This window comes from Diadema antillarum, unplaced genomic scaffold (genome assembly GCF_040938485.1).
Source record: "Diadema antillarum isolate AM-2024a unplaced genomic scaffold, OU_Dant_1.0 seq00001951_RagTag, whole genome shotgun sequence".
In the NCBI taxonomy this organism is placed as follows: domain Eukaryota; kingdom Metazoa; phylum Echinodermata; class Echinoidea; order Diadematoida; family Diadematidae; genus Diadema; species Diadema antillarum.
In genome coordinates, this window is record NW_027272611.1 from 72267 (window position 1) to 98396 (window position 26130).

General features: G+C 37.3%; 1 protein-coding gene and 1 non-coding gene across 2 annotated transcripts in view; one reads left to right on the forward strand and one right to left on the reverse strand.

Annotated features, from left to right (window-relative positions):
* LOC139713355 (C-Jun-amino-terminal kinase-interacting protein 4-like) overlaps positions 1 to 26130 on the reverse strand; it is a 130599-nt gene that overhangs the window by 50751 nt on the left and 53718 nt on the right. The window contains exons 4-6 of the mRNA XM_071625096.1: positions 11049 to 11128; positions 3931 to 4190; positions 688 to 802 (exon numbers count right to left, since the gene is read on the reverse strand). Coding sequence (XP_071481197.1) covers positions 688 to 802; positions 3931 to 4190; positions 11049 to 11128 — 455 coding nt within the window. The remainder of the gene's footprint in view (positions 1 to 687; positions 803 to 3930; positions 4191 to 11048; positions 11129 to 26130) is intronic.
* On the forward strand, positions 12094 to 12225 carry LOC139713356 (U11 spliceosomal RNA). Its single transcript, XR_011709635.1, has one exon. It is a non-coding gene; the product is annotated as a U11 spliceosomal RNA (small nuclear RNA).

The window sequence follows — 26130 nt, forward strand, 5'->3', positions numbered from 1 at the left end:
TTCAAAACAATAATTCTTATCCTGACATCATCTATGACTGCAATTGAAAATGTAAAAAAAAGAACTAGACAGGCAGTTACTTATATTCTTCAATACTCTAAGCCTTTGGCTATTTGTAAATTACTTAACACTGTCAAACTTTGTCTTAAAAACCTTGCTGCATGTGTGTATGGAACAGTATATCTTTGGAATAAATTGTAAATTACAACCCTGCAGTACAGCACTTCAGAAAAGAAATACATAAGTAGTATGTTATGGTCTACTGCAACAAAAGTCACAGTGCCATTTACAATTGCAGCAAATATTATAGTAAAGTCAAATTAATTACGAAATATGCAACATCCTGCATTCTATATTGCAGTATTATCACAAATACCTAATGTTCTTGATATAAAATATCTGGCATGGGGATATGCATGACAGTTTTGAGATACAATTTGTATATGTCCCTTGGTAAAAATGCGTTAGCTATTAAAAAGCATTAAAATCCCCTGGAGATCATCACTGCAACAAAAATGCTACAATTTTGACCTGGATAATCCATAGGATTTCTCACAACAGGTGAAAGGCACTGTTGTAAATCTACATGCACAAAGTGCACCAGTGAAACGCCACTTTCATTCACATTGTTACATATCTATTACGAACGTCACATCTTAAGACAATGTTTGGGAGTGAGTGCCCCACCCTTTGACCGGCAGGTTGGCTGGCCTCGATATACTGCCCTCGAGTTCTGGCGTGCTGGCGATGATGTCCCTAAGGGCGGGGTTCATGTGCTTGGCATCTGTCTGTGGTGTCATCACTGTTTTGATCGAGAGAGAAAAAGGAACACAGCTGTTATTTGTACTTGCTATAAAATATGACAAATCAAGAGTTTGCATTGGTCAAAATCATAATGATAATAGGGTGAGTGTCTTGCTGGATGGATGAAAATAAAGTAGAATTGAATTGGGGGGGGGGGGGAAGTAGCAAGGCACTAAAAACCCACCTGCCCGCTTGCCAAGGGCATCTAAGACTAACTGTCAGGAGAGTAATTTGAATGGATGCTTGCCAGTTCAAAAGTATGGCTGCCCTTGACTGTCCAAATGCTCACTTGGGCAAGTGGAAAAAATATCGTTTGTACCGCCCTGAAATAATAAATCCATCCATTTGGAGTGCATCTATTTGACAGAAAACTGTCCACATTGCTGGTGTAATTTAACATTACACTCTCAGTTGGGTGAATCCGATGCCTCAACCATGTTGTTTATAAAGAGGTCGAATGCAGTGAAAAAAGTCTTCTCACACATATGCATCCCTTCTTCACGCTTCAGTCGGCAGAAGCTGAGGGTGACCTCACAATCTGTAATCACCTTTATTTGCCGGCCTGCTAACCGCACATTTGTACTGGCAGGAAATTCCTAAAAATTGCAAAGTGGGGTAGGAGAGGGTTGTTCATCTTAATACCAAAATCTGTGTGCTGAAAGACAGTCTATGTCTAAAGAAGATCACTCTAATAATAAGTTCTGGTTGCATAAATATGTACAACAGAAAGTATTATGTAGTATGTTGGTAGGCATTCCAAATGATATTTCTCAATTACAGAGGCTTAGAAAGGTACAGCCAACATGTTTCAGTTCCTGCCTAGTTTCTGAGCACTGCTTGGCGCTTTTATGGCCATTATTACCCACCCTAAGAATATAACACCTGAAACAATGAGTGGGACTATGCACACCACAGAGACACTACCTTCATCTTCTTCATATGGCACACACTGTGCCTGGATGATACTGTTTGCTGACTATTGCTAGTCACCTGGGGCAAACCATGAGGGGTTTGCACCACTTGCCCATTTTATTTATGGTGTAGGCATGTGGGAAACCACTTCACCGGGTTGGCACCCTGCTCTTTGGGATGAATGAATGAAGTGGGATCTTTTACGTGCATGACGAGTCGTGAGTCCCTCATACACATGACCACCATTTAATGTCCTATCCAAGGAACAGAATGTTTCTGCCTCTTACCAGAAGGAATGGCATGATTACATATAACAGTGCTCAGCTAGATTAAGCGGGAATGAACATCAGTTGATTGTGAGGCAGACGACTGAGCCACCCCAGAGACACTAACAAAATAAAACCCACAAAGAGGGTCTAAGAATATTTTCCCCACTTCGCAGGGCTGGCCCCTACATTCGGGACTACAGGGAAATGCATGGATGAAAGGCTTTTGATGATGATTTATGGACTACTTCAACGCACAGCAATGTCCTCAGGGCTTACTTGACTGGATATCAATAGAGAATAATCAGGTAGATTATCATTACCTCGGTGATAGTATGTTTTCTTCTAAAGATTTTGATAACGGAATTGTAGATGCAGAGCTCACAAAACATGTGGGGAATGTTCATAGTTAAGTGGTTGCTTATAACTGAAATCATCACCAACACTGGATCACTTCAAACAAAACTTGAAGACCTATTTATTTTGATATCCCTATATGTGCACTGGACTTGCACTGTTGCTGCCTGGTAATTTGTATATATTTTATCTCCTATGGCGACCAGGGATGACATCTCATAGCTCTTTGTATCCAGTGGAAAAGGCGCTCTAAAAATGTCTACTATTATTGTTATTATTATTATTGCTTTTTGTGCCAAACTTGAGGCCAAAAGTTTTAGAGATAAACTATATTAGGTACCAAATATTTCAGCCTTCATGCAATATCATTACGCATGTCTGACGTCAATCATTAGACACAAAGAAAACAAAACATTTGGGTGTACAAATACCTGTTACAGTTACTGTACCAACACAGAACTTTTTTTTTTTAAAGGGCCAGAAGCTGGGGTATGATTACTACATGTGTGCAGTGAACTACTGTAAACGTCAATATTTTCGCGCGATTAATTTTTCGCGCTGAGCGGCTCGAAAACGTATTCGCGGGTTCTTAAATTCGCGCTCCGCAGCAGGTTACTTTACTGTAGTACACATTCACTGCTTTCATCCAAAGCCTCTGCTACATAGCTTGCTATGCCAGCGTACGACAAGCGACGTAGCGAGCAGCTCGACTGCGAGTACAAGCACTCAAATACGTAGTACAGCTGTGACTGTAGTACCGTAGTCACGGGGGAATGTAGCATCGGTGCGCGCGGTGCACACTGCATGCTACAGTACACAGCAATCTATCGTCTCTTCGCACAGTACTAGTAGCGTAAACATGCCTGTACATTGTACTACATAGCAGTATCATCGATGAAGCGCACACAATTCATCCCGTTCAAAATGTGCATAGAAAATTGTGAAGATATATTCGCACGTTTTTGAATTCGCGCTAGCCGAACGTAGCGCGAAATCCGCGAAAATTAATGTACCGCGAAAATTTCCACGTTTACAGTAGTCCTTGTCCTTGTGTGATAATGTCAGCACATTTCCAGAGACTGCTGCTAGCTCGTGTGATATTAGCATATGCTGCCTTCTTTCTTAGAATCATGACAGAATCCCCTAAAGACTTTGGTAAAATTTGAGATCCCTTCCAGGAGATAATTTGATGTCACCACCCTGCAGCTCATGTCTATGAAACAAATCAATGTACAGTATTATGGGGCTTTTATACTGCTTTTGATTGCGTGAGCACTCTCATTTCTATGGAAGATCAAAAGAAGTCAGAAACCAGATTCATGTTCCATTTTTTGTATACCTTAATGTTTTTACATATCAATTCAATTTTTTAGTTTGTACATACATTAAAGTCCATATCTATCAATTGTTTTATATTTACACCACAGAGTTTTCAGTGTGTAATTCAGTGTAATCAGCTTGGGTTATTGTGAAGTATAAACAGCAATTCAGCCTGTTGGCTGCTATGTTTTACTGTGTACATTTTTATCAATAAACCACTTCAATTCAATTCAATTCAATTCAATTCCATTCAATCCTAGGATCACCAGACCTGTCTCCGCATTGCTGGTTGCCACGGTAGCCTGCGTCTCAATTGTGCTCTTCTCCGTTCCCATGGTGATGGGTGAGGTCATCGTCTCCGTCATCTCCTTCTCCAGATCCTTGTCGTTGGTCTTCTCGCTGAACTTGTTGTAGTTGTTGGTGGGCGTGACGCCCGGCGACTGGGGATCGCTGTCGATGCCACGATCTTTGGTCGGCGTCAGCTGGTCGTCATCGTAGCCATCCACCAATTGGTGCTTCTGGATGTTTATCCTGGAATAAAGTGAGGTACAGCCATCAGAACTTGGTCTATTGTAAACAATCTCTTCATCTACTGTATACTTCCCACGCAAATGTACACCCTCATTTCCAACATTCGAATTCAAAACGAACCTTACTCCATAAAGACTTAGGGCATTCCGACATTTGGCTCATGACATGAAAGAAAATGCATTTTCTTCTCAATCATTTCTTTGATGGGAATCACAATGAAATAAAACATGATACAAACAAACAAATTTCAATCATTATGATTTAAGATGGAAATGAATTCATCACCTTAGAATCAGTGGTAATGTCATTGACGGGGTTGTGAATGAAGCTATGATATTGACTCTTAAACCCTACCATACTCAAAGATTACACTACTGCACATAATTATAATACAATTTTGAGACAGAGATGCTCATGTCATTGCAGATTTCTTTTTTTCCACATCATAACTGAAAGTCATATCTCACTGCTGTACTGTAACTTGACAACATTTAGGTAGTTGCTTAAGGCATGTTGCTTCTACATGAAGAAAATGTTTCTCTCCTATATAGCAACCATTTAGCACTTTATATCTCTAATTAATGGAAGACATAATTTCACACTTCCACATTTTTTCAGTCCACTTATATCTATCTTTTATAGCAGTGGGATATTGGTTACAATGTTATCTTGCTGTCATTTGAGAACATTTAAAAAGAATGTTGCAGCTGTACCTGACTGGCCAACATGAATACAAACTTGTTTCCGAGGTTCTCTGTTTATACGTCTTAAAATGATTAGGACAAGTTTGAACGACAAGCCACCCAAACGTAAAGTGCAAAAAGGTGCTAAATAAGTCAACTGCACACTATACTGAAATTAATTTCAGTGCTCGCAAAATACAGAGTTCTTTTGGCAAAAAAAAATATAGATATATAAATCAAATAAATAATGTGTTGCTTTTAGATAGGAATATTCTAATATTCCACAAGTAGTGCATATTTCTATAGCAACTAAAGAGTAGGGGGGTGCATTGTGTCAGGTGAAAAATTTGCAAAACAAAAACTGCAAATGATGACTGAGCAAAACCTCATGACAATGTAGCAAGTTCTGGTAAATATCATTAGTCATCAAAACAAGAGTATATTGTAATGATGGATTTAAGAAATGGGTGGTCAAATGAATTAAGCGCCAAATCATGGTTTCACTAGAGGATGGGTTCAACATGGCTGTTTGGTTTGAAGTTTCAGTCACAAAAGCACACATTTTGAATAGACTCAAATCAGCATACAAGCATAATACAGTGTACTGCTATTTGCAGCATTATAATTTGTAAACCCGAGAACAGAAGAGCGCAAAATGACTATCTACCCAGTTTATTGATTTATCCATTCTATTGTGAATGGTCTATCCATTTTTCATCTGTTGTGAGAACAAAGTCTTCTTAGAGGTTAAAATTGTACATTGAAATGCATTAAATATTGTTAATGGTGATTAATCAACCTTCAAATGTTGATGACATGTGAATTGAAAAAATGTCAGTGCAATGTGAGTTTCATTCAGACTAAAGTAGTCTAGACTGAGCAAAAAGAAAAGGGAAAAATGAAGATACATTTGTAATAACAACAATATAGATGCCCTGTTTGAATAGCATGGTTTAAAGTGCAGAATGCATAATGATAGACCACCACAAACATTATATGTATTTTTGCATTCTTTCGCACTCACAATTGTATACATGTTCTTATGTGCAAATTCTTGTCAGTTCCCTATTCCAGGTGATCCTATCATGAGAGCTAAACATTATTTTTTCCCCTAGCATGTTGCTGCTGCTTGCTGGCTACAATGTCTTGCTGAAATTAAATCCAAGGAGGGCAATTCACAGCGCACAAAATTGAATATGCAAATTAAACCATCAAAACATCGAGAAAAATCAAGTAAATTCCCTTTTCTTCCACCTTCTTAAATTGCAGAAAGAGACACAAATTCCCGGGAATGGTGGGGAGGGGGGGGGGGGGGGGGGGAGGGTCGTGCATCACAAACATGCCATGATGTGGGTCTATGATGGAAAGGTACATTGAACTTGCAGGTAATATGACATGTACTATCACCAATGCACAAAATGAGAGTGGAGTCATGCAACTGAGGTATAGTCACTCTACAGTATCAAATGGCCATGCTAATCCAAATGTATGATATAGAATGGTGTACTCTTCTAGACATTTTTCTTTTTCTTTTTGTTTTGTTTTGTTGTTTTTTTTTTTGGGGGGGGGTTGTCGATTTTGACATGGTCAAGGGTCTTATAACAGAAATCCATCTTTCTTTTTTCTTGATTGACATAAAGATTTTTTCAGAATCTGAATTTTGCTTTTTGACTTTCATACAACATGGACATGACAAGTGCAGACATATATAGAACAAGCATTGTTACACACTGACTTTTGTTCAGCACTGATCTACCATGGAGAATGTATACCATATATGCATCACATGATAATCAAATTTGGCCCCTACAGTTTTCCAGGGTCAGGCAAGATCATGGTGAATAACAACTGTACATCTCCGAAGGGGCAACTATCTTTAATCATTGCTGCCCATAGCCAATTTCTCAAGTTTCACCATGTTACTTTAAAAATACATGTGGGACTATAGGCTCTTTAGGACATACTTTTTAAATGCATGCTGCAAAATGGTTTACAAATGCGAGACTTGGTGAATTTTAGTACCAGTTCTATTGAAACTGATTTTGCCTAAAAGCTTTTATCATTTATATCTATTTCTCTGTTGAATGATAGGGATAGTTCAGCAAATTACTGAAAGGGGATATTTGATCATTCTCTATGGCTGACCAGTGCTACACATAATATCATCTTCGTCATTTAAAACAAATATTAAAGGATTTAAAAAAAAATAAAGAAAATGAAACAATAATTACACTTGATTTCCAACTTTTTTCTGTTTCATGTTTCTGTACTAGAACACACATGGGGCTGGACAAGAAATACCTAACAGCCTAAGAAGGATGCCTTTTTTTCATTACATTTTTTTTTTTTTTTTTAATTTGAAGTGAATACCTATGGTCATCAGATGAACATCAAATCATCATTCCACAACGATGCATAAAAAAAAAGATGTGCAATTCTTATATGCTGATAGATTACAATTGGCAATCATATCATCGTAAAGTTTAAAATCCCTATGAGCAAGACATCTGAAACATATGTATTTGTATAGAGACTGCCTGAATTCACTAGGTCTGAAACTTCCAAAACAGCTCAAACTTCAAAATCACATGAAACACACAGACTTCCTTTCCAGCATTTTGATTTTGATTTAGTTTATTTCTCCGTTTCTGCACAGTCGCAGGCTCTTGAGGGGGTCTGTCTACGAAAAAGTTGGAATCCAAGGAGAGACAAAACAAAAATAAATTCAAGAAAAAAAAAGAAGAAAATGAATACAATGAAATCAAACTTAGCCTTGGTGACTGAGAGCCAAAGAGTTGTAGAGTTAGTTATGCAAGCAGGCAGTGCATGTACCACAACACAAACATTCTCTCTTTTCTACATTTCTCTCTCATCTACATGAAGATCTACAAAATGGGAGATAATCTGCAAACAAACGAGAAAAAAGAACAAGTCGGTTGGAACAAACAAAGGAAAGGGGGAAAAAAGAAGGGAAACACTCATAAATACATGATGCATAAAAACAGAACAATAATGGGAGTTCTTTTTTCCCCCTTAATTCAACTTCTTTGCTCCCAACATATTACCATAATGACACCTGAGTAAATACAATGTGCATAATATGTTCTAAATGTGTGTTAGTAAAAAGCCCCATTTTTAAAGCAAAAAACTACACCATCTTCGAGTTAACCTTTATAGTAAATAGAGTAATACAAAGAAATGGGATGGTCAAGTATCATTAAGATTGAACATAAACTACATAACGCGAAAAAAAAAAATCTAAAATTTAAAATATTTTAATGAAGCAGCAATGGTGGTCAACATCTCCTATATCAATTGGACATTGTGATGATGTCATTACCTCATATGCCTCCTACTGACTTGAACAGATGTTTTCAAAGAATTGCCAAATATTTTGATAGAAATCAAGGGGAGTCAAGAGACTTATGTCAGGACATTAATTAATCAATTCATTCATTCATTCATATTAATCATTCATTGTACTAACATCAGCCAGGGCAGTTTACAGTCAGTACAAAATCACCAAAATGATCACAGATTTGTAGCAACATGGCACATGACTACATTTGAGAAGGAGATTATAGATTTTATTTTGATACCCAAACATACGAGAATTGTGAGGCAATATGTCACCATGAACCCATCTAATTTGCATTGGTGGTTGTGTTTAATTTCAACATTTTGTAACTTCCCTACTGAATGTCGAATTTTGATGCAAACCTGCACGATTTCGTTTGCTTTGATGTCATTCTACCCATTACGGTCAACTTGAACATGGAGTAGTTTTCCACTTTAAGATCAGGGGAAAGAACTGCTAGTGTAAGAAGGCACCCCATGACATTAACAGGCTAAAACGGGTGTATGCGGCCGGTTTACTAATGTATTCAAATTCATGCAGATTTCCGTCATTCCTGAAGGCCTTGTAGAGCACTGGTATTCAGTAGACCTGTACTTATTGAATACCTGTACAGTCCACGAGTCTATGTATTGTTACATGCATAAGCTGAAACTATGTTAGGCAAGCTTCCGGGCAAGCTTACTGGCTGCCAGGGACAACCATTGATAATGTGGTATAAATAAAATTTGAATATATTAGTGAACCGACTACTTAGACTGTCTCAGAGCAGGAACAAACAGATTTTCTTCATGATATAAATGTGATTTATATTTTCATGAGCAGCTGCTATTCATTTTAAAATGAACCTTCAGCAAAGTGAATAATAATGAATTTGCACATGAGCATTTAGCATTTTGATTTTATTCAGATCATGTTTGTATTTGTCAAATTAAACTGCTGCAAGTCAGTGGTGTACTTCCTTTATTCTTTCCCTATTTACATTTGTAATTATTATTATCATCAATACTATCATAACACTTTGTAATCATTATTAATATCATCATCATCATTATCAGCATAACTATTTGTTATTGTTATGGTTACTAGTCACTATTTTTACCCTACTTCTCAAGTATTTTCTTTAAATAAATATATTTTTTTATATAAATATATCTTTTTATTATATTTCCTCAGAGGGGTAATGTAAACTACTTTTTATTTTCAATTGGTCAATAGAAATATATATGTCTCTGGTTTAAATGCTTGTTGTCTTAATAGTGGTCATTTCTTCATCATTAAAAAGGGGAAGGGCCAACAGGTAGTACATTCACACATATCATTCACCAAAAAATGACATGCATTGAAAAAGACCTTTTCAGGTAGAAATAAACTAACCATATATTAGCAGCTTTTCCTCAATCTATGCTAGCTTTTGATTGCATCCTTTAAATCATTGCTACTGCTCCTTACAGATTAATATCTAGATGAATATGAATTGATAAATTCTCTCTAGGTGAGCATTGTTAAGGGTCAAAGATATATACACCAATTATGTGCCTAAAATATAATACTTATTCTAATTTTTGACAAAAGCTCCTAGGACCCCCAATATTAAAATGTTGCATTCGAGCAGCAGTGCCATTAGATGATTTAGTAATGGTGCTTGTGCAGAATGCTGGATAATGCAATAAAATGCCTGAAATAATTATGAACGTGTGAAGGAGCATAAAATATCCATTCCATAATTACCTTGGGCTTTTATTACTTATCAATTCAATTTGGGAAAAAAGAATAGGACAGTTGAGAGTATATGTAATCATTGACACTGGAATAAGGTTGCTTAAAAAGAGAATTAACTTAAAAAAATGACAAATAAACAACTCAACATGCTGCCATTGATATGTCAAATATACAAACATCACAATTCTGAAAAGTCAAAACGATATTGACTTAGGGCTACTCCTACATGGAAATCAATTTGACTTTCTACATGGAGTCAACAGAGTCTAAATCATATCAAACAATAATAATGACAAGATTTTTATAAGAATGTACAGCTAAAAGTTAACTTTGCTACTGGAACATAATAAATGGCTAAACAGCAAATGTCCATTCCCACTTTTTGAAGAGAGATATTCTACTAGACATCAGCACTCTTTTGGATAAGTAGAAAACTGTAGAATAAATATAATCTTATGGCATACCAATACTGCTTACTTCGAATGAAATAGATATTTTGTTATCCCCACATTTTCTCTTCTTTTCATTCAACTGCTGTATACTCCATGAAAATGTGTCATGTACACACATGACTTAATATCAAGACAAACAAAATATTGTGATGAAAATAAAATGAATGATTTGCAATTCATTGAGGTTGGCAAAACATCTGGTTAAATTCAAGACATGACAGAAACTCTGCCTGTCAAATTTTTGTCTTTAAAGGGTTTGTAAGAAAGGGTGTTTCAAGGAAATTGGCTGAAATCAATGTTAATCACACTGAATAAATATGTCACACAGTATATCTAAGAATGAAGTAAAGCATAAATTATTATGTTCAAGGAAGATTTCCCAACAAGGCAGCAGAAGCATGTAAGAGACCGACTTTGAGTCCAAGCTAGGGTTCAATTTTCTAGGATAATTGATATCATGTTGAATATTACTTTACTTGCTCGTTTTGTTCTAAACATTTTTTTTCTTTTTACGGGGGTGGGTTCGAAGGAAGGGTTGTATATAAATATTTTGATAGGATTCACAGCACAACATGAAATCTAATACACCTTTTATTAAGTGCCCATGGGGGAAGGAATACTACATGCAGAGTGGTTAGTCTCATACCTAAACCTTTGGTGTGAGGAGGTATCAGTTTGGCCCATTATCTTCACACGGTCCACGTATTCCAAGTACTTCTGGACAACCTGAGTTTCACAAAATGAGAATGGTAACATCACAGAGTAATAAACATTTGATGGTTATTAAACATTGATGATTTACAGAACATGGACTCCTGTTAAAACAAAGTGATGCCAGGAAATGAAATATTCACGAGAGATAAGAGAAAAGGAAAAATGGAGTGATGCACACACAGTTCATGGAGATCAAAGAGATCAAGTCCTTGGATTGATATCAGCAGCTAAGGTTCTGCTCTGCTCTTTTTAGATGAAGAAATTAAAACTAAGCAAAAACTCAACTCAGAATGTGCCTATTCTGATTATTCACTTTTATAGAATTGCTGTGTGAGGAGTTATCTCTACATCACATCTCTTTCAAATATCTCTTTCAAATATCAAGCGGTACTCACACAAGTGGAGGAATTAGACAAAGGAAGAATTATGTGGGCTTTAACTTTGACCAGCATATTTCTCTGTAAATATATAATTTCATATTTTCTAAGAGAGTGCAACAGTAAAAGAGGGAAATATGTAAGAGTTCAGTGTTGACCACTGTCTGCTCTGCTGCTCTGACAATACCGCAGTGAAGTACAGCTGAGTTGTGTTGTGTACACTGAAAAGGTTCTGTGTACAATACATCTCCACCGACGACACACAATGGTTGTGTGTGGCTCTGCACGGCACAAGCACACGCTGCACTCAAAATATGACTATTCATTAGATTCTGCTCATGAATATTCATGAGCTCCTCACCAGTGCACACTTGGGTACGGAAATGCTATCATTTCAGTGTGCTTTTAATTTTCCTTTCACACGCCTTCGCCAACATGAGTGCTAAATATATTTATGAAAACAATTTCATGGCTAAAGATTTACTGGTCAGGTTATACATATCATATATTGATTTCAGTCATACACATAGTTATGTGTAGTAACCACACCTACAATTTTATTCAGATATATATGACTTATGCAACTTCTCACCATTGTTTAAAAAGGGCTTCTGCCACTGCATGGCACATGGGGAGCCATGTGGTTTCCTGTGCGGAATCACTATCAAGAGATTTCGGAAGCATAATATTTGTAATCTGTGGCTGTTGGTTGCCTCTTGCACTGACGCCCAATAGAGTAATGTAAAAGACAGATCTTTACTAATATTGTGAAGGAATGGTTTCCATTCAACCAATGGTGAATTCAGACATTAAGTCAAAATGGTTAAAGTCAACCTTGCTCAATTCAACCTCACATAAGTCCAATAATCATCTAAGTTGAAGGTCTTTTCAAGAACTCTTCTCTTTATATTCTGTTGATTTTAATCATTCATAAGTCAAATTTTCTCTAAGTCAAAGCTATTTCTTAGTCCAAATAGATTCGCCTTGGCAAGGTTGATGTATATGCGTGTATGTGTGCATATGATTATTTTATGTTGCTGACTGGATTGCTACAACTTAACACAGACACCAGCACTCTTGCAACTTGCATCCTTACTGTCAAAAGAAGTTCCATGCACATATTGGGTTATTCAGTGATCTTCATGATTTGACTTTCATAAAGCAAGGTGCTACATAAGCACTTGCCTGACTGCCCAGGGCAAGTGAAAGCCAAAATTGGTCAAGTGTTTAGGAACAATGAGAACAAATGCTTGCCCAAATTGGGTAAGCCAAAAGTTTTAAAGCCACCTTTTTTCACCCCCCCTCCCCCAACCCACAAAGTCAACCATACAGAGGCCCAAAGATAATGCAATGCACTTCAATTTCATTTCAGCAACTTTTCAACACTTGCGTGAAGAAGCCCCAATACAACGCAACACCAACAATCAAAGCAAGTTTGCTGCTCTAACGTAATCGAAGCGTGCAAATCAATATGTGCTGTTTATCAAAATGATTGTGTTTTTGTATCAAGCATTTGATTTGACTTTATTGTTTTCACTTAAAGATATTTTTGGACTTTCTTTTCGGGCAAGTAAAATTCATGTTTGGGCAAGTGTTCTGCAAGAATTTGAAAATCTCCTTGCCTGACCTGGCAAGTGGTTAAAAAAAAAGTTATGTAGCATCCTGCATTAGGATGACTGAAGGATCATCATGATTTCATAATCTTATAAACAATGATATCAACCCCCCCCCCCCCCTCTTCCTTGCTGAAAAAAAAAAAGTGACCTTGTATAGAGCTTTGGTAGGGTTTTTGTTTTTGTTGTCAATGTCTGACATTTTGTTGTCACTATATGTACAGTATAACACACATTTCTCTGTAGCCAATATTTTTCTGTACCTTATTAAAATTTGCTCTGAGGGGAATGCATACTACAATACTGATTCTTAGCTTCCCCTCCATTTTCAACATTAAAGCAAATGTCATGCATCTTTGCTTTACAACCTTTCATATTGTGATTATAGTATATTTTGTCATATCTAGAATATATATTCTTTAAATTAGCATGGTATGTTTTATACATTTAGAATTTTATTGTTGAAAATGAAGATTAATTTAGTATAAATGAAACAAAATGAAATAAAACCACATGAATATCACTTCGGGTAAAGCATTCCTACGACTGTGATTTCTGTGCGACGCAAACTCCACAGGTAGCTCGCTGTCCCCAAGTACACACACTCCTCATTCGTCCCTTTAAGGAGGAAAAACTGGAGTGCTGAGTCAGTGCTCAGAATTTCGCAGACTGTGCATTCGCCACGCCACCGAGGGGGCTCCTGCAGGCCTGCGAAACGAATTCCGAATGCGGATCATCGAGTCCGAGTGAAACGGGAGTGGGACGTGTCAATGACTGGGGTCTGACCGTGATGGCTTTTGCAGAACCCCTCAGCGTCTGTCTGGGGCGGGGAGCTGGGAAAGCCTCATTGTTTTCTGCACAAATGCATTAAAACTACCTCTCCCTCTCCAACCCCCCCCCCCCCTTCTCTCTCTGCATTCTCTTTCATATTTCAGCCATCTCCAAAAGACTCTCAATTGCTTCTTCTTCCGACATCATCCATGTCCTCCCCCGTCTCTGTGGCTGTCTGTCTGTCCCTCGGTATGTTTTTCCATAATCCAATCTCGGCCTTTGTCCTCTACTGTGGGCAGCACATGCTACATTAATTCACAAGATGGAGCCGCGCGAGGGGACAGCACATAATGAGTCGATGCGACTCTTGATATTGACGCATGACACATGAAGGGTTTTACGCTGGCCACACTATCATGCCAGCAGGGCTGCTTACATACAACACTCCCTGCGGTCACTGTCACCCTGAATGAATAGTTTGTGCATTTTCTCTACTCAACTCAATCTGATATGTTGATTTAAGAGTATCTTCTATCATGATGCTATTGAATCCATTCTTTTCTTTCTCTTGTTGCAAGAAAAAACAACAACACAGTGCTAATTTCAATAGTAAATTGATAGGAAATCTAGGCTTGTTTTCTTTTATATTGTAATTTTGATGTTTGTATGTTTTGTTTTTGATATCTTATTATCAGATAGTGGAAATACATGAAATAGAATTTAAGAATGAAATTCAAAGAGACAAAGTCAAAATTGTGATGGTCTATAGGGGCAGCATTCTAACACAGGATTGGTTTTCTAACTCCAAAATATTCCATGTGAATTGAGCATATAAATGGAACTGTTAGACTGTCATGCTTGCATATTATTTTGTAGAACTAATAATAAAGTTCCATCATGCTCAGGTAAAAGATTTAATTTGGTTTGAATTACAAAACAAAATCAGATGTTGATCTCAGAATTGCATGGTTTTTTCAACAACAACAAAAAATCATAACAAACAATCAAGCCTAAATCTTGATAAAAGCTTCCATGCCAGTCCCTTCCCAACCTATATCTGCCTCCTCCACCATCCTTAGAAAGGGTGAAGTTTCCCCAAATACACATAATACTGTAAAACGAGGAATGTTTGCGTGCATTTTAATTTCGCGAGCGCCAAGATTTTCAAAATTAAAATGCACGCGAAAGTTCTTGTCTGCACTATATGCACTGAAGGCCAGTGGCAGTTCGCAAAAATTTCATGCCGAAAAAAAAGACTGTCAGCTCCAATTCGCGACAAAGTCATGCCACGAATATATCATGTTTTACAGTATGTGGATTCAATGAAAGCGCTGCCAGATGAGTTACCTGTTCTTGTCTTCTTCTTTGCATTTTTTTTGGTTTTTTGTATTCATCCCATTTTTTTCAAGATGTGCAGCTTCTACAAAAGTCAAATATGAAGCCTTTGCAAAGGACTAAAGGTACATGTATAATATGCTCCATGGGGTTAATGTCTTAGAACTGCAATTCAACTATTTATCTACTGCAAGTGCAGCATCTTCCTGTTCATGCCAGCTTAGTTCACCCACTGCTATCTGCCCGCATAGCTCCTTGGTCTGTACTTCCCCTTTTGTTCTTTGCTTAATTCCCAGACCCATGTCATCATCCCAAATACTTGTATTATAATTAATGACACTGGGATTAGACGAATGATGCTATCAAAATAAAATCCTGCAGAATTTAGGCGCCCGACTGCTATAATTGGCCACAATTAACCTGCTGTCTAATAGTCACCATTGAGACGACAGATGAGCAATCTAAATCACATGACATCATTATCACCTGATGTAGCAAAACACTTTGCCTCCAGAGAAGATGGTCATAATTTGAGATGGGGATTTTCCAGAAATTCTGTTTCAAATTGGCAAAAAAATGTAAAATCATTTTTTTTCATTTTTTTTTTTTTTTTTTTTTGGGGGGGGGGGGGGGGGGGGGAAGGATACAGACTTTGTACATTTAATGCCCCTCTTCCCCCCCCCCCCCCAAAAAAAAAAATACATTTACATATCTGCACACAAACATCAACCTGTCAAATATATTTCAATAATGATTCCAACATCACCAAATCAGACCTGTCTTTTAAGTTGTACTTTTGAACCTGTTTTCATGCTATGGCAATGGTAGAAGTGGTGATCCTGAGTAGGCTGATCTTTGACCTTTATGGATTTACAAAGGGTATATTATTTTCAATACAAGGTGAAGTCTCACATATCATGCTTGGATCCAACAAAAATCTTCACCCTGAATCTTTGCCCAACTTGCAAAGATCAGAGGCTAGGAAAATAAATGTAGTTGTTGTCATAGTTGATCGATAAATGATGCTACTGTACATTACCACCCATGTAGTGTACAGTATAGGCCTACCCCTATTTTGACACTACACAAAACAGGATAATCAATCCAAAACAGGTGAAATATCTACTGTAATTGTGAAAATATGGTTTTCTTTAAATGAAATAAAAAGTAGTATCTTAAATTCTATATTTACTGACATATTTGGCATGAATATCACAATTTTCCACATACAAATATGTGCATTTATGGCACCTCCCCCTTTAATGATAACAGACAATATTGTCTATGCCTAGAAATAACAAGAAGTATCTTAAATTACACATTCTACAGACATCTCTGGTGTTGAAGTCACTATTTCCACATATATGTTTAGGGACATTTCCCCTTTAATGCTAACAGGAGCTCTCTATGTCTAAATTGATTGCCAATTTTGCAGGACAGGCCATATTTGGAAGCTTGGACACCGGTAATGACCAACCTCCTCTCTCTTTCCCTCTATTTCTCGTCCCCTGTAATTGCAAGCTGAGAGAGCAAGATCCCTGTTGGGGGGCTGAGAGTAAAGATGACACCACCCACGATTGAGTCAGGTTCATCTGGGATGTGAGGTCATCCCAGGTCATCACATGTCTGAGGCCACAAACTAAAAAACAAAACAAAAACAAAACAAAAAAACCACCCCACAACAACAGAAAAACAAAACGAAAACACAGCTACAGCCCCTGCAAGTGTTACCACCTGCCAGCACTTAACACCTTATTTACCTCAATGTTTGTAGAAGTCAACATTGAACTTTCCTTGACTCTTTAAATCAATACAAATCACATCCAGATGTTTTTGTGCCATGGAAGAAAGAAAAAAAGAATGCACCTCAATTGCAATTCAGCTCTCCTATTCTCATCATGTCTGTGACATTTCAAATAACTGTTACTATTTCATCTGCATTCTGTGACGAAGATGGTGTCACAAATGTACACACTAGTAGTTATGTACAGTATGATGTACTGTATGCATGGCTGTTTTAATGTGTATGTACACAGGTTGACCAGATTAATGGAGAACATTCTATGTGGTATAGATATAGTACATACAGGCTGACCAGATAAGTGGAGAATTTTCTAGGTGGTATACAATGTAGCTATACAGTACATGCATGTAACAGGAAATACATTATAGCTCACTCAATCTAGAATGATTTCACCCATTCCAGAAAGTTCTGGGAAGTGCTAACATATTTGGCTGAGTGAGGCACTGTCCCTGTAGCCCAATGTGATTGGTAGTTATTCTTGGCAGTGATGTTTTGTACATAGTTAGGCAGTGAGTCATCCAGGTTTCCTTTAACTTAGACTGGCCAGTAGGTTGGAGAGAGTTATAGAATGTACTAGAAGGGGTGAATAGATAGTATATAAGCTAGAGAAATTCTGCAGTAGGCAGAGTACCTAACACCTCTGCTCTGAGAGTTACGTCACTTCTGGCTCTGAAGCGACTTGTTATAGTCATTCCTGTGTTACCTGCTGACCTGTTATGTTTGTGGAGATACTTGGCCTGGGAGACATTTTGCCTGCAGAGAATTAATGTGCCTTCATTGGACTCCATATTTTAATGTCAATGGACATTGCTACGGCAAAGCTGTGACGGGCTGGATTCATAGCTGGACAATATAAAGTGAATCATCATTCAACGCATCAACTGGACGTGGTCGTCACAACATTTGGACTCTGCACGTTTCGCCGTGGACGTATATCGTGGATTTTACCCCGGATCTACACCGTGGACTATATTGTAACCTGTGCCTCTGGATTTACGTCGCAGGAATCATTCATCGGTGCATCGCGGATCATTCATTTGTGCATCGAACATCATATCTGGACACTACCAGGGAACTGTAGCGACTTTGTGATAGTTTGGATGCATGTAAGTGATCCCATTACCGATTTGTAATTGTTTCTATTGATCATTGTTGTACTGATATGACGCCGATTACCAGTCTGTACCCTCAATATCACTGTTAATAAACCGCCTGAACATCAGTTGATTGTTTCTTTTGTGCGATCATTCTCAGAGTGATTTTGGTCGTAACAATGGTCTTTTTCTAAATTTGGGAGTTTTGATCAGAAGACGGCTATAGCTCAGCCCTATTCCCATTCTCTTCAAATCCTTTAAAAGTTTGTTGTTTGAAAGAAGACAAACAACATCAGACAGAACCTTTCTTTTCAAAGATTTGTGCATAGAGTCTGCCATTCCCTAATGTTTTTCAGTATTTGTTTGTGTGACCAAGTTTGAAAGCTGGAATATCACAGAACATGGGGTGAATGCCAGCTATACATCATTGCCCAAGGAGAGCAGTGGCTTAGCAATGACTAGTTTGAATAGTTTGAAACAGAAAATATGTTTTCTATGAACAGAGGGGGAAAAAAATTGATAAACTTTAATGCACATTAAAATCATAGCAAGAATGAATAGTTCACTGGAGCTGTGGTCTTTAATCAATTAACGTTCGACCCGTGTTGAGACTTGTTTGTATGTCTGGAAGTGTGTAGTAGCCTCATTCGATTACATTTAATTTGATGTCGCTCAGAAGGTAAACAGCTCGCGCTCTGTCTACTACTGCATACCTGCCTGACCCTGGACAGACTGGTACCATGCCACCTCTCCAGTCATATCTACCTAGCTGTTGGATCACTGGTTCACCTCGTAAACAGTGACCATTCTGTGTATCACTACTCCACATAATATCAATCACCATTAATCAGTGTGAAGAGTGTGCCAAAGCCCGTGTACAAAAGCGTGGGCTACACGTTGGTGTTGTGTACATTATCCTCTTCACATGTGATAATTGTTCAGACATGCAATTAAAGCGCTGTTCTGCTCCATCTTCCAGTTGACATCAGTCAATAGTGTAAAGCTGAATGAACAGAATGGTTAAAAGCTAAAATAAGGCATAATACAGTGTATGGAATAAAATACATACCAGGTAGACATATAAATTTTTTATTTAGTTATTCTATCATTATTTTATAGTGTCATTTTACGATTTCACCTGTTTTTACAAAATTGTGATACTTGTATCTGTCTCAATTACTAGTATACTTAATAACGATAATCATAATTATAATGATCACCAGACAGGCCTCCTATCCACTAGACCACTGAGCTTCCCCCGAAAGCCAGTGCTGGTTCTAATCATTATAGCATGTAGCGGGTACTGCATATTTATTTTACTTAAAATGAAATTCATTAACTCAAATTACAATAGTGTAATAGTTTAATAGTGATAATGATAATAATAACGATGATGATGATGGTGATGCTGATGATAATAATGATAATGATAATGAATAACATTTATGTAGTACCTAATACATATGTAAATTAGATGCAGAGATGCTATTGCCTCATGAATTTCTCATTGATCAATACACAAATCTGCACCAAGAGTTATATATACCTTTTGGAATGAACTATTACAAAACATATCTTTGGCATTATGTTACTATTGTGACATAATAACCAAAAATAATGAATTTCAAAGATAAAGGGGTGTACCACTGGGCAAAGACACAATCTTTATATATATATATATATATATATATATATATATATATATATATATATTATATTTTGTGAAAAAAAAAACCGATAAAACAAAAGGTTGAAAAACAAAGAAACACATAAGAAATTCATTAAACAGTATAATACATAAAAAAATAATTTTGATACCAGATTTTTTTTTTGAGGACATTTCTTAGGGATGCTACAAAGAATTTTATCACCAAAAATTAGGATTCCAGGAGCTTTATTTTCTGAAATGTATGATTTTATGCATATATCAGCATAATTAATCAATGAAAATTTCAATTTCTTTTTTTATAGTTTGGTAGATACCGCCACAGGTAATGTATGTGCCAATTTTCATGGTGATTGCACGATTGACGGCTGAGATCTCGGGGGGTGGGGGAGTTGATTCAACTTTCCTCCGGCCACAGAACAGCCAAAAAAGCCTGGACTGGTTAGAGTTGAGGTGGACTGCTGCTTGCACTAAAAATTTCACAAGTGTGACTCAAAGCAGATGTCATCTTTCCTCTCCAGTTGTTTGAAACATGGCATACATGTAGTGTGAAAAGGTTTCAACCTTAAAAAAAAAAAAAACCAAACAAACACACAAACAAACCTCTGAAAAGGGAAATGATATAGGAACAGAGCAAAGCACCGGATCAGGATGGCAAGATTACTTTCTGGATTCCACTTAAAACAGGAAATACCCAGCAGGGATAAAGCATGCGTTGTCAACTGACTAAATAACAGTCATCCTCCCGTACCCCAAAAACGTAAATTCCAAGGGAAAATCGAGTGACTAATTTTTCCTCTCGTCCTGCATTACAATGACTGATAATCGCTCTGCTAAATCATCGCTGATATTCTTACATTTTGGTTGGTTGTTGTGAGAATTTGATACTCAAATAATTGCTATAATACAGATCTGCAAATAGTGTACAGAAAAGTTCTTGGTCAAAACCAGTACAAACCACCTACATGTATGTCCTGATAGGGACATTCTGCACTACATGCAATTGCAATTATACTTTACTCATAGAATTTTACAAGAATTCTTTAAAATAGATGCTCATGCATCACAAACAACATGGTACTGTAAAAATAAGAATTTCAAATTTTGTTTGTGAAATTATGAAACAGTAGCAGTCATTAATGCAAATTGACTTGCCATATCCTTGATTACAGGGAATAACAAAAGTATGGCACAATCACACAACTTGCCTGGCCAGTTGAAGTTGCAGATCATTTTATTTTGTTAATTGAAATATATATTTTTTAAGAAACTGATTTCAAAGCAATTTTGCTCTCTAAACCTCATCTTAAGATATAATTTTTGATGTCACTTTTAGCATAATAAAATGAGTTTATTTTTATTTTATTTTTTTTTGGGGGGGGGGGGCGAGGTTGGGACAAATAAAAAAGAAAACAGATTCTAGTGGTTTTCCTCTCAAATTGAATTGAGCTATGATACTGCGATGTGTCAAGTTTAAAGCATCTGACAATTAAATCAGTAGAATTTTGAGGGAAAGAAATAATCTATTTCTCTATTATTGACCAGGAAAATATTTGTTGTCAAATTGAATGAGCCATAAGAGACAGATCTTACACAGTGCATAAATTAACAATGTGTATTTCTTTCACACATTGCAATGTAATCTGATGTGCTTTCATTAATTTTTGAGAAACACTTACCTGAACTCAAAATTCCTTCACTAAACATGTCAATGCCCACTAACAACACAAAGAGTTTTTACAATCAGCATCTCAATTTACGTAAGTGCAGTTTTCATATATTTTTCCCCCTGTTCTCCCCACCCCTGAGAACAATTCTATCTTGCAGTCAAATTCAATTCAAATCAGATTTTCATGACAGTGCCAAAACGAAGTGATGAAAAACATGTGAAGTGATTTTGCAGTCAGTTTGAACATGTACAGTAGGTCCATGGTTTGAAGCTGTAGAGTTGCAGAGGCAGAGAGAGCCGGGGAGTGACATTCGATACATCTGCCCAGTGGCGCTAATTGAATGGTAAACCTGCTAGATTGATGCACGCCTGACAGGAAAAATTAAATGATAATTAACTTGATGGTGGCTGTGCCGTACACGCGCAACCTTTTTCTCTCATAAAGGGCTTTCCTGTGGAGCCCACTGCTCAGCTTTAGTGTGGGCTCAATTTCGGTGATTATTATTCCAAATGAATGTCGGGGGTGACCTCTCCATAATAAACCAAAGGACACATCTATAGATGCGATGCTCTACTGCAATATCAACAGAAATTGAACTCAGAGATATGAGATGCTCAGATTGATCGCACATCGAAAAACAGACTGGCTACATCAGCCAAGCTAGACTGGACAAATATTGAGAAGGTCACTGTGTCTGTATTCCATCCAAAACTATTTACTATGAGATTGCTGAAATATGGCAGCACTGGTCTTGATACTGCTCGTGCACAAATCATTGTTTCTGTAAACAACAAAGGATTGTTTTTAGGATTCATTCGCCAGAATGAAAGAATGTGTAAGGACAATGAATCCTAGCTGTCTCATTCATGCCAAAAAGAAAACAAACAAACAAACACACCTTTTTCTCAGAAAATGTAAAATATGTGGCATTTCACATATACAAAAAAACCACAAAAAAAAAAACAACGAAAAGGCTGGAGTCATAACCATGAAACTGAATCACCTGCACGATGCCCACTGTATATCATCCTTTATCATCATTATCATTATTTTATCATCATTGTTATCAGTAGTAGTAGTAGTAGTAGTAGTACTTTCATAATCATTACCTTAATCATCATTATGATATTATGACTTATATATTTATTATTATCATCATTATTTTACTGCTAATTTTACTATCATTATTGTCATTGTTGTCATAGCTATAATCACTATCACTGCTTTTCATTCAACTGTAGAACAGACATCCAGCATTTACAATACAAGTATAGAAATTTGATAAATCTGAGAGAGAAGAATAAAAAGTAGGGAAACACGCAAGCCTGGGGGCCATGAAGCTAAATCTAGAGTGCTCTGTGTCTCCAGAAGGCATGAGACCTTGTACTCATTCCATCAACTCCCAAAATATAGCACTTCCTATGCTATGCACGCATGAAAAAAAAAATCAAATAAACAAACATTTTTTTCTTTCACATTTGAAGGTATTAGATGCGTTCCTAATATTGAAATGTTCATCACAACTGTCTTGAAGTATGTCTGATATTGCTCGAAACTAATCCTCCTCAATTGCCTGTGTTAAAAGGTTTGTGTGTGATAAACTGTACACGCCCTATATATTAGTGAATCTAATTTCTTGCGAACCAGAACTTCCCATCGATTCTGCGAGTGGTTAAATTGGAGCTCAGTAAATATGAACAGAGAAATGTACGCGTGCACGCTACATTCATGTTGGGATCAGACCTAATATTTTGCACATTGTTGAATGTGGAAATAGCACCCGACTTGCGAAGTTCCCAAAAATAAAAACCTCATGAAATATCCAGGATACATCTCTCACAATGGCAAACTTCCTAAAGAGGAGACTTTAAAGTGCATCATCCGTAGAAAACACTGTGAAGCTTTCCAATCAATTAAGGATGATTCACAACGTCAGAACAGTCCAGAGCCATACACACTGGAGTTTCAATGTAGATCATTCATACATTATAGGAATGTAATTATGTTATGACCAAGCATCTATGTTGGCAGAAACATGACTGCAAATGTTATGAACATGAGTTACCATGGTAAATGTCTGTGAACTAGATGTTCCCAGAGCATCAATGATATAAAATTAATTTGGCTCCAAGCGATAGTAGTTTTCATGGCTGTTGTGTGTAACACGTCTCTTGGGGAAAACAGTTGTTGCAGTTGCTCATATACAGATGTATAACATAATGTGTATGTACTGTATAGATGTTATTTGTGTATGTTCACTTGAATTTATTTGGGGATCTCATCTTGTCATTGTATGCTCATTTAGCCAAAATCAGCTAGATAAGCTAACAGAATAATGACAAAGACTTAAAAATCTACCTAGGTTGACATCATAGAGGAAATAAGATCTCATTTATTTTCCTTGTCTTTTTTGTTTTAAAGGATCAACTACAAGGTAATGGGCTTTCAAGACGACTCCTGATGATTAAATGTACATGATAAGCTAACCTCACATTTTTGCAAGTCATTGTTACTGAATGACTTAGTACTTGTTCATGATCATGTTTCCAAATATGAAGTTCAAAGAACAATATCATTTTTCAGTGTATCAGCTGTGGGGAGTTCACGATATAAGATTTGACACGCACGGCTGGAAAAATTAACGACATTTTCAAATATCAGGTGAAACTATATTCTTGGGAAGGAAGGCAAGTCTTGCATTTAATGTCATTTAAAAGCATCTTTTTAAGTGTAGAACTTGTGCTTATAGATACAGGGATGGAAGGCAGACACTCCAACTCTCCCGTTTTCGACGGGAGATCTCCCGCCGAAAACCCATTTTTGCGAAATCTCCCGTTCTCCCGTTTGAGATTTAATTTCTCCCGCCCTGGCTCAATGTCTCCCGTTGGAAAGGATTTCTTACTTATTGCTATTGTATGTTGAAAAATAAGCCTTAGTGTTACGACCAAAATCACTCTGAGAATGATCGCACAAAAGAAACAATCAACTGATGTTCAGGCGGTTTATTAACAGTGATATTGTGGGTACAGACTGGTAATCGGCGTCATATCAGTACAACAATGATCAATAGAAACAATTACAAATCGGTAATGGGATCACTTACATGCATCCAAACTATCACAAAGTCGCTACAGTTCCCTGATAGTGTCCAGATATGATGTTCGATGCACAAATGAATGATCCGCGATGCACCGATGAATGATTCCTGCGACGTAAATCCAGAGGCACAGGTTACAATAGTCCACGGTGTAGATCCGGGGTAAAATCCACGATATACGTCCACGGCGAAACGTGCAGAGTCCAAATGTTGTGACGACCACGTCCAGTTGATGCGTTGAATGATGATTCACTTTATATTGTCCAGCTATGAATCCAGCCCGTCACAGCTTTGCCGTAGCAATGTCCATTGACATTAAAATATGGAGTCCAATGAAGGCACATTAATTCTCTGCAGGCAAAATGTCTCCCAGGCCTTATCTCCACAAACATAACAGGTCAGCAGGTAACACAGGACTGACTATAACAAGTCGCTTCAGAGCCAGAAGTGACGTAACTCTCAGAGCAGAGGTGTTGGGTACTCTGCCTACTGCAGAATTCCTCTGGCTTATATACTATCCATTCACCCCCTTCTAGCACATTCTATAACTCTCTCCAACCTACTAGCCAGTCCAAGTTCCAGGAAACCTGGATGACTCACTGCCTAACTATGTACAAAACATCATTACCAAAAATAACTACCAATCACATTGGGCTACAGGGACAGTGCCTCACTCAGCCAAACATGTAAGCACTTCCCAGAACTTTCTGGAATGGGTGAAACCAATCTAGATTGAGTGAGCTATGATGTATTTCCTGCTACATGCATGTACTGTATAGCTACATTGTATACCACCTAGAAAATTCTCCACTGATCTGGTCCACCTGTGTACATACACATTAAAACAGCCAGGCATACAGTACATCATACATGTACGTGTACATAACTACTAGTGTGTACATTTGTGACACCATCCCCCATGGGAAAAAGAAAGCCTTGCTGTAGCAAGGGTTTCTTTTACCTTCACAATTTCTCATTGTTATTTGCAACGAATGTGAGGTAAAGTCCAAGTCAAGCAACAATAATCACATACTATCACATGCCTTTTGGATAGCTGTATTAATTCCATGTTCTCTTTTCATGGATACTATTTACAATGATATTGCTTGGATTCTCGGAGCTTATATAATCATATCAAACTGTTTTGCACACATTAATGAATATGCTAAACACATACACTGGAAACAATATGCGGTGAAAACTTTTCACCTTTGATACTCTCTTCATGTTACACTCTTGACAGAGCGTCGGCAATTACATTGTTTTTGCCTGCCACATGTTTGATTTTGAGTGCATATGGCTGCGTCATCATGCTCCATCTGAACAACCTGTTGTTCTTCATTTTGAACCGGTCTAAAAAGACCAAGGGGTTGTGGTCAGTATAGACCGTGATCTCCCCTTTGCTATTTGTCAAGTACACTTCGTATTGCTGGAGGGCAAGGATGAGACTGAGAGCCTCCTTCTCAATTGTGGAGTACTTCTTCTGGTATATGTTCAATTTTTTGGAGAAGTAGCTAACTGGTCGTTCAGTGCCTTCTTCATCTTCTTGGAGCAAAACCGCTCCCACTCCTACATCGCTAGCATCTA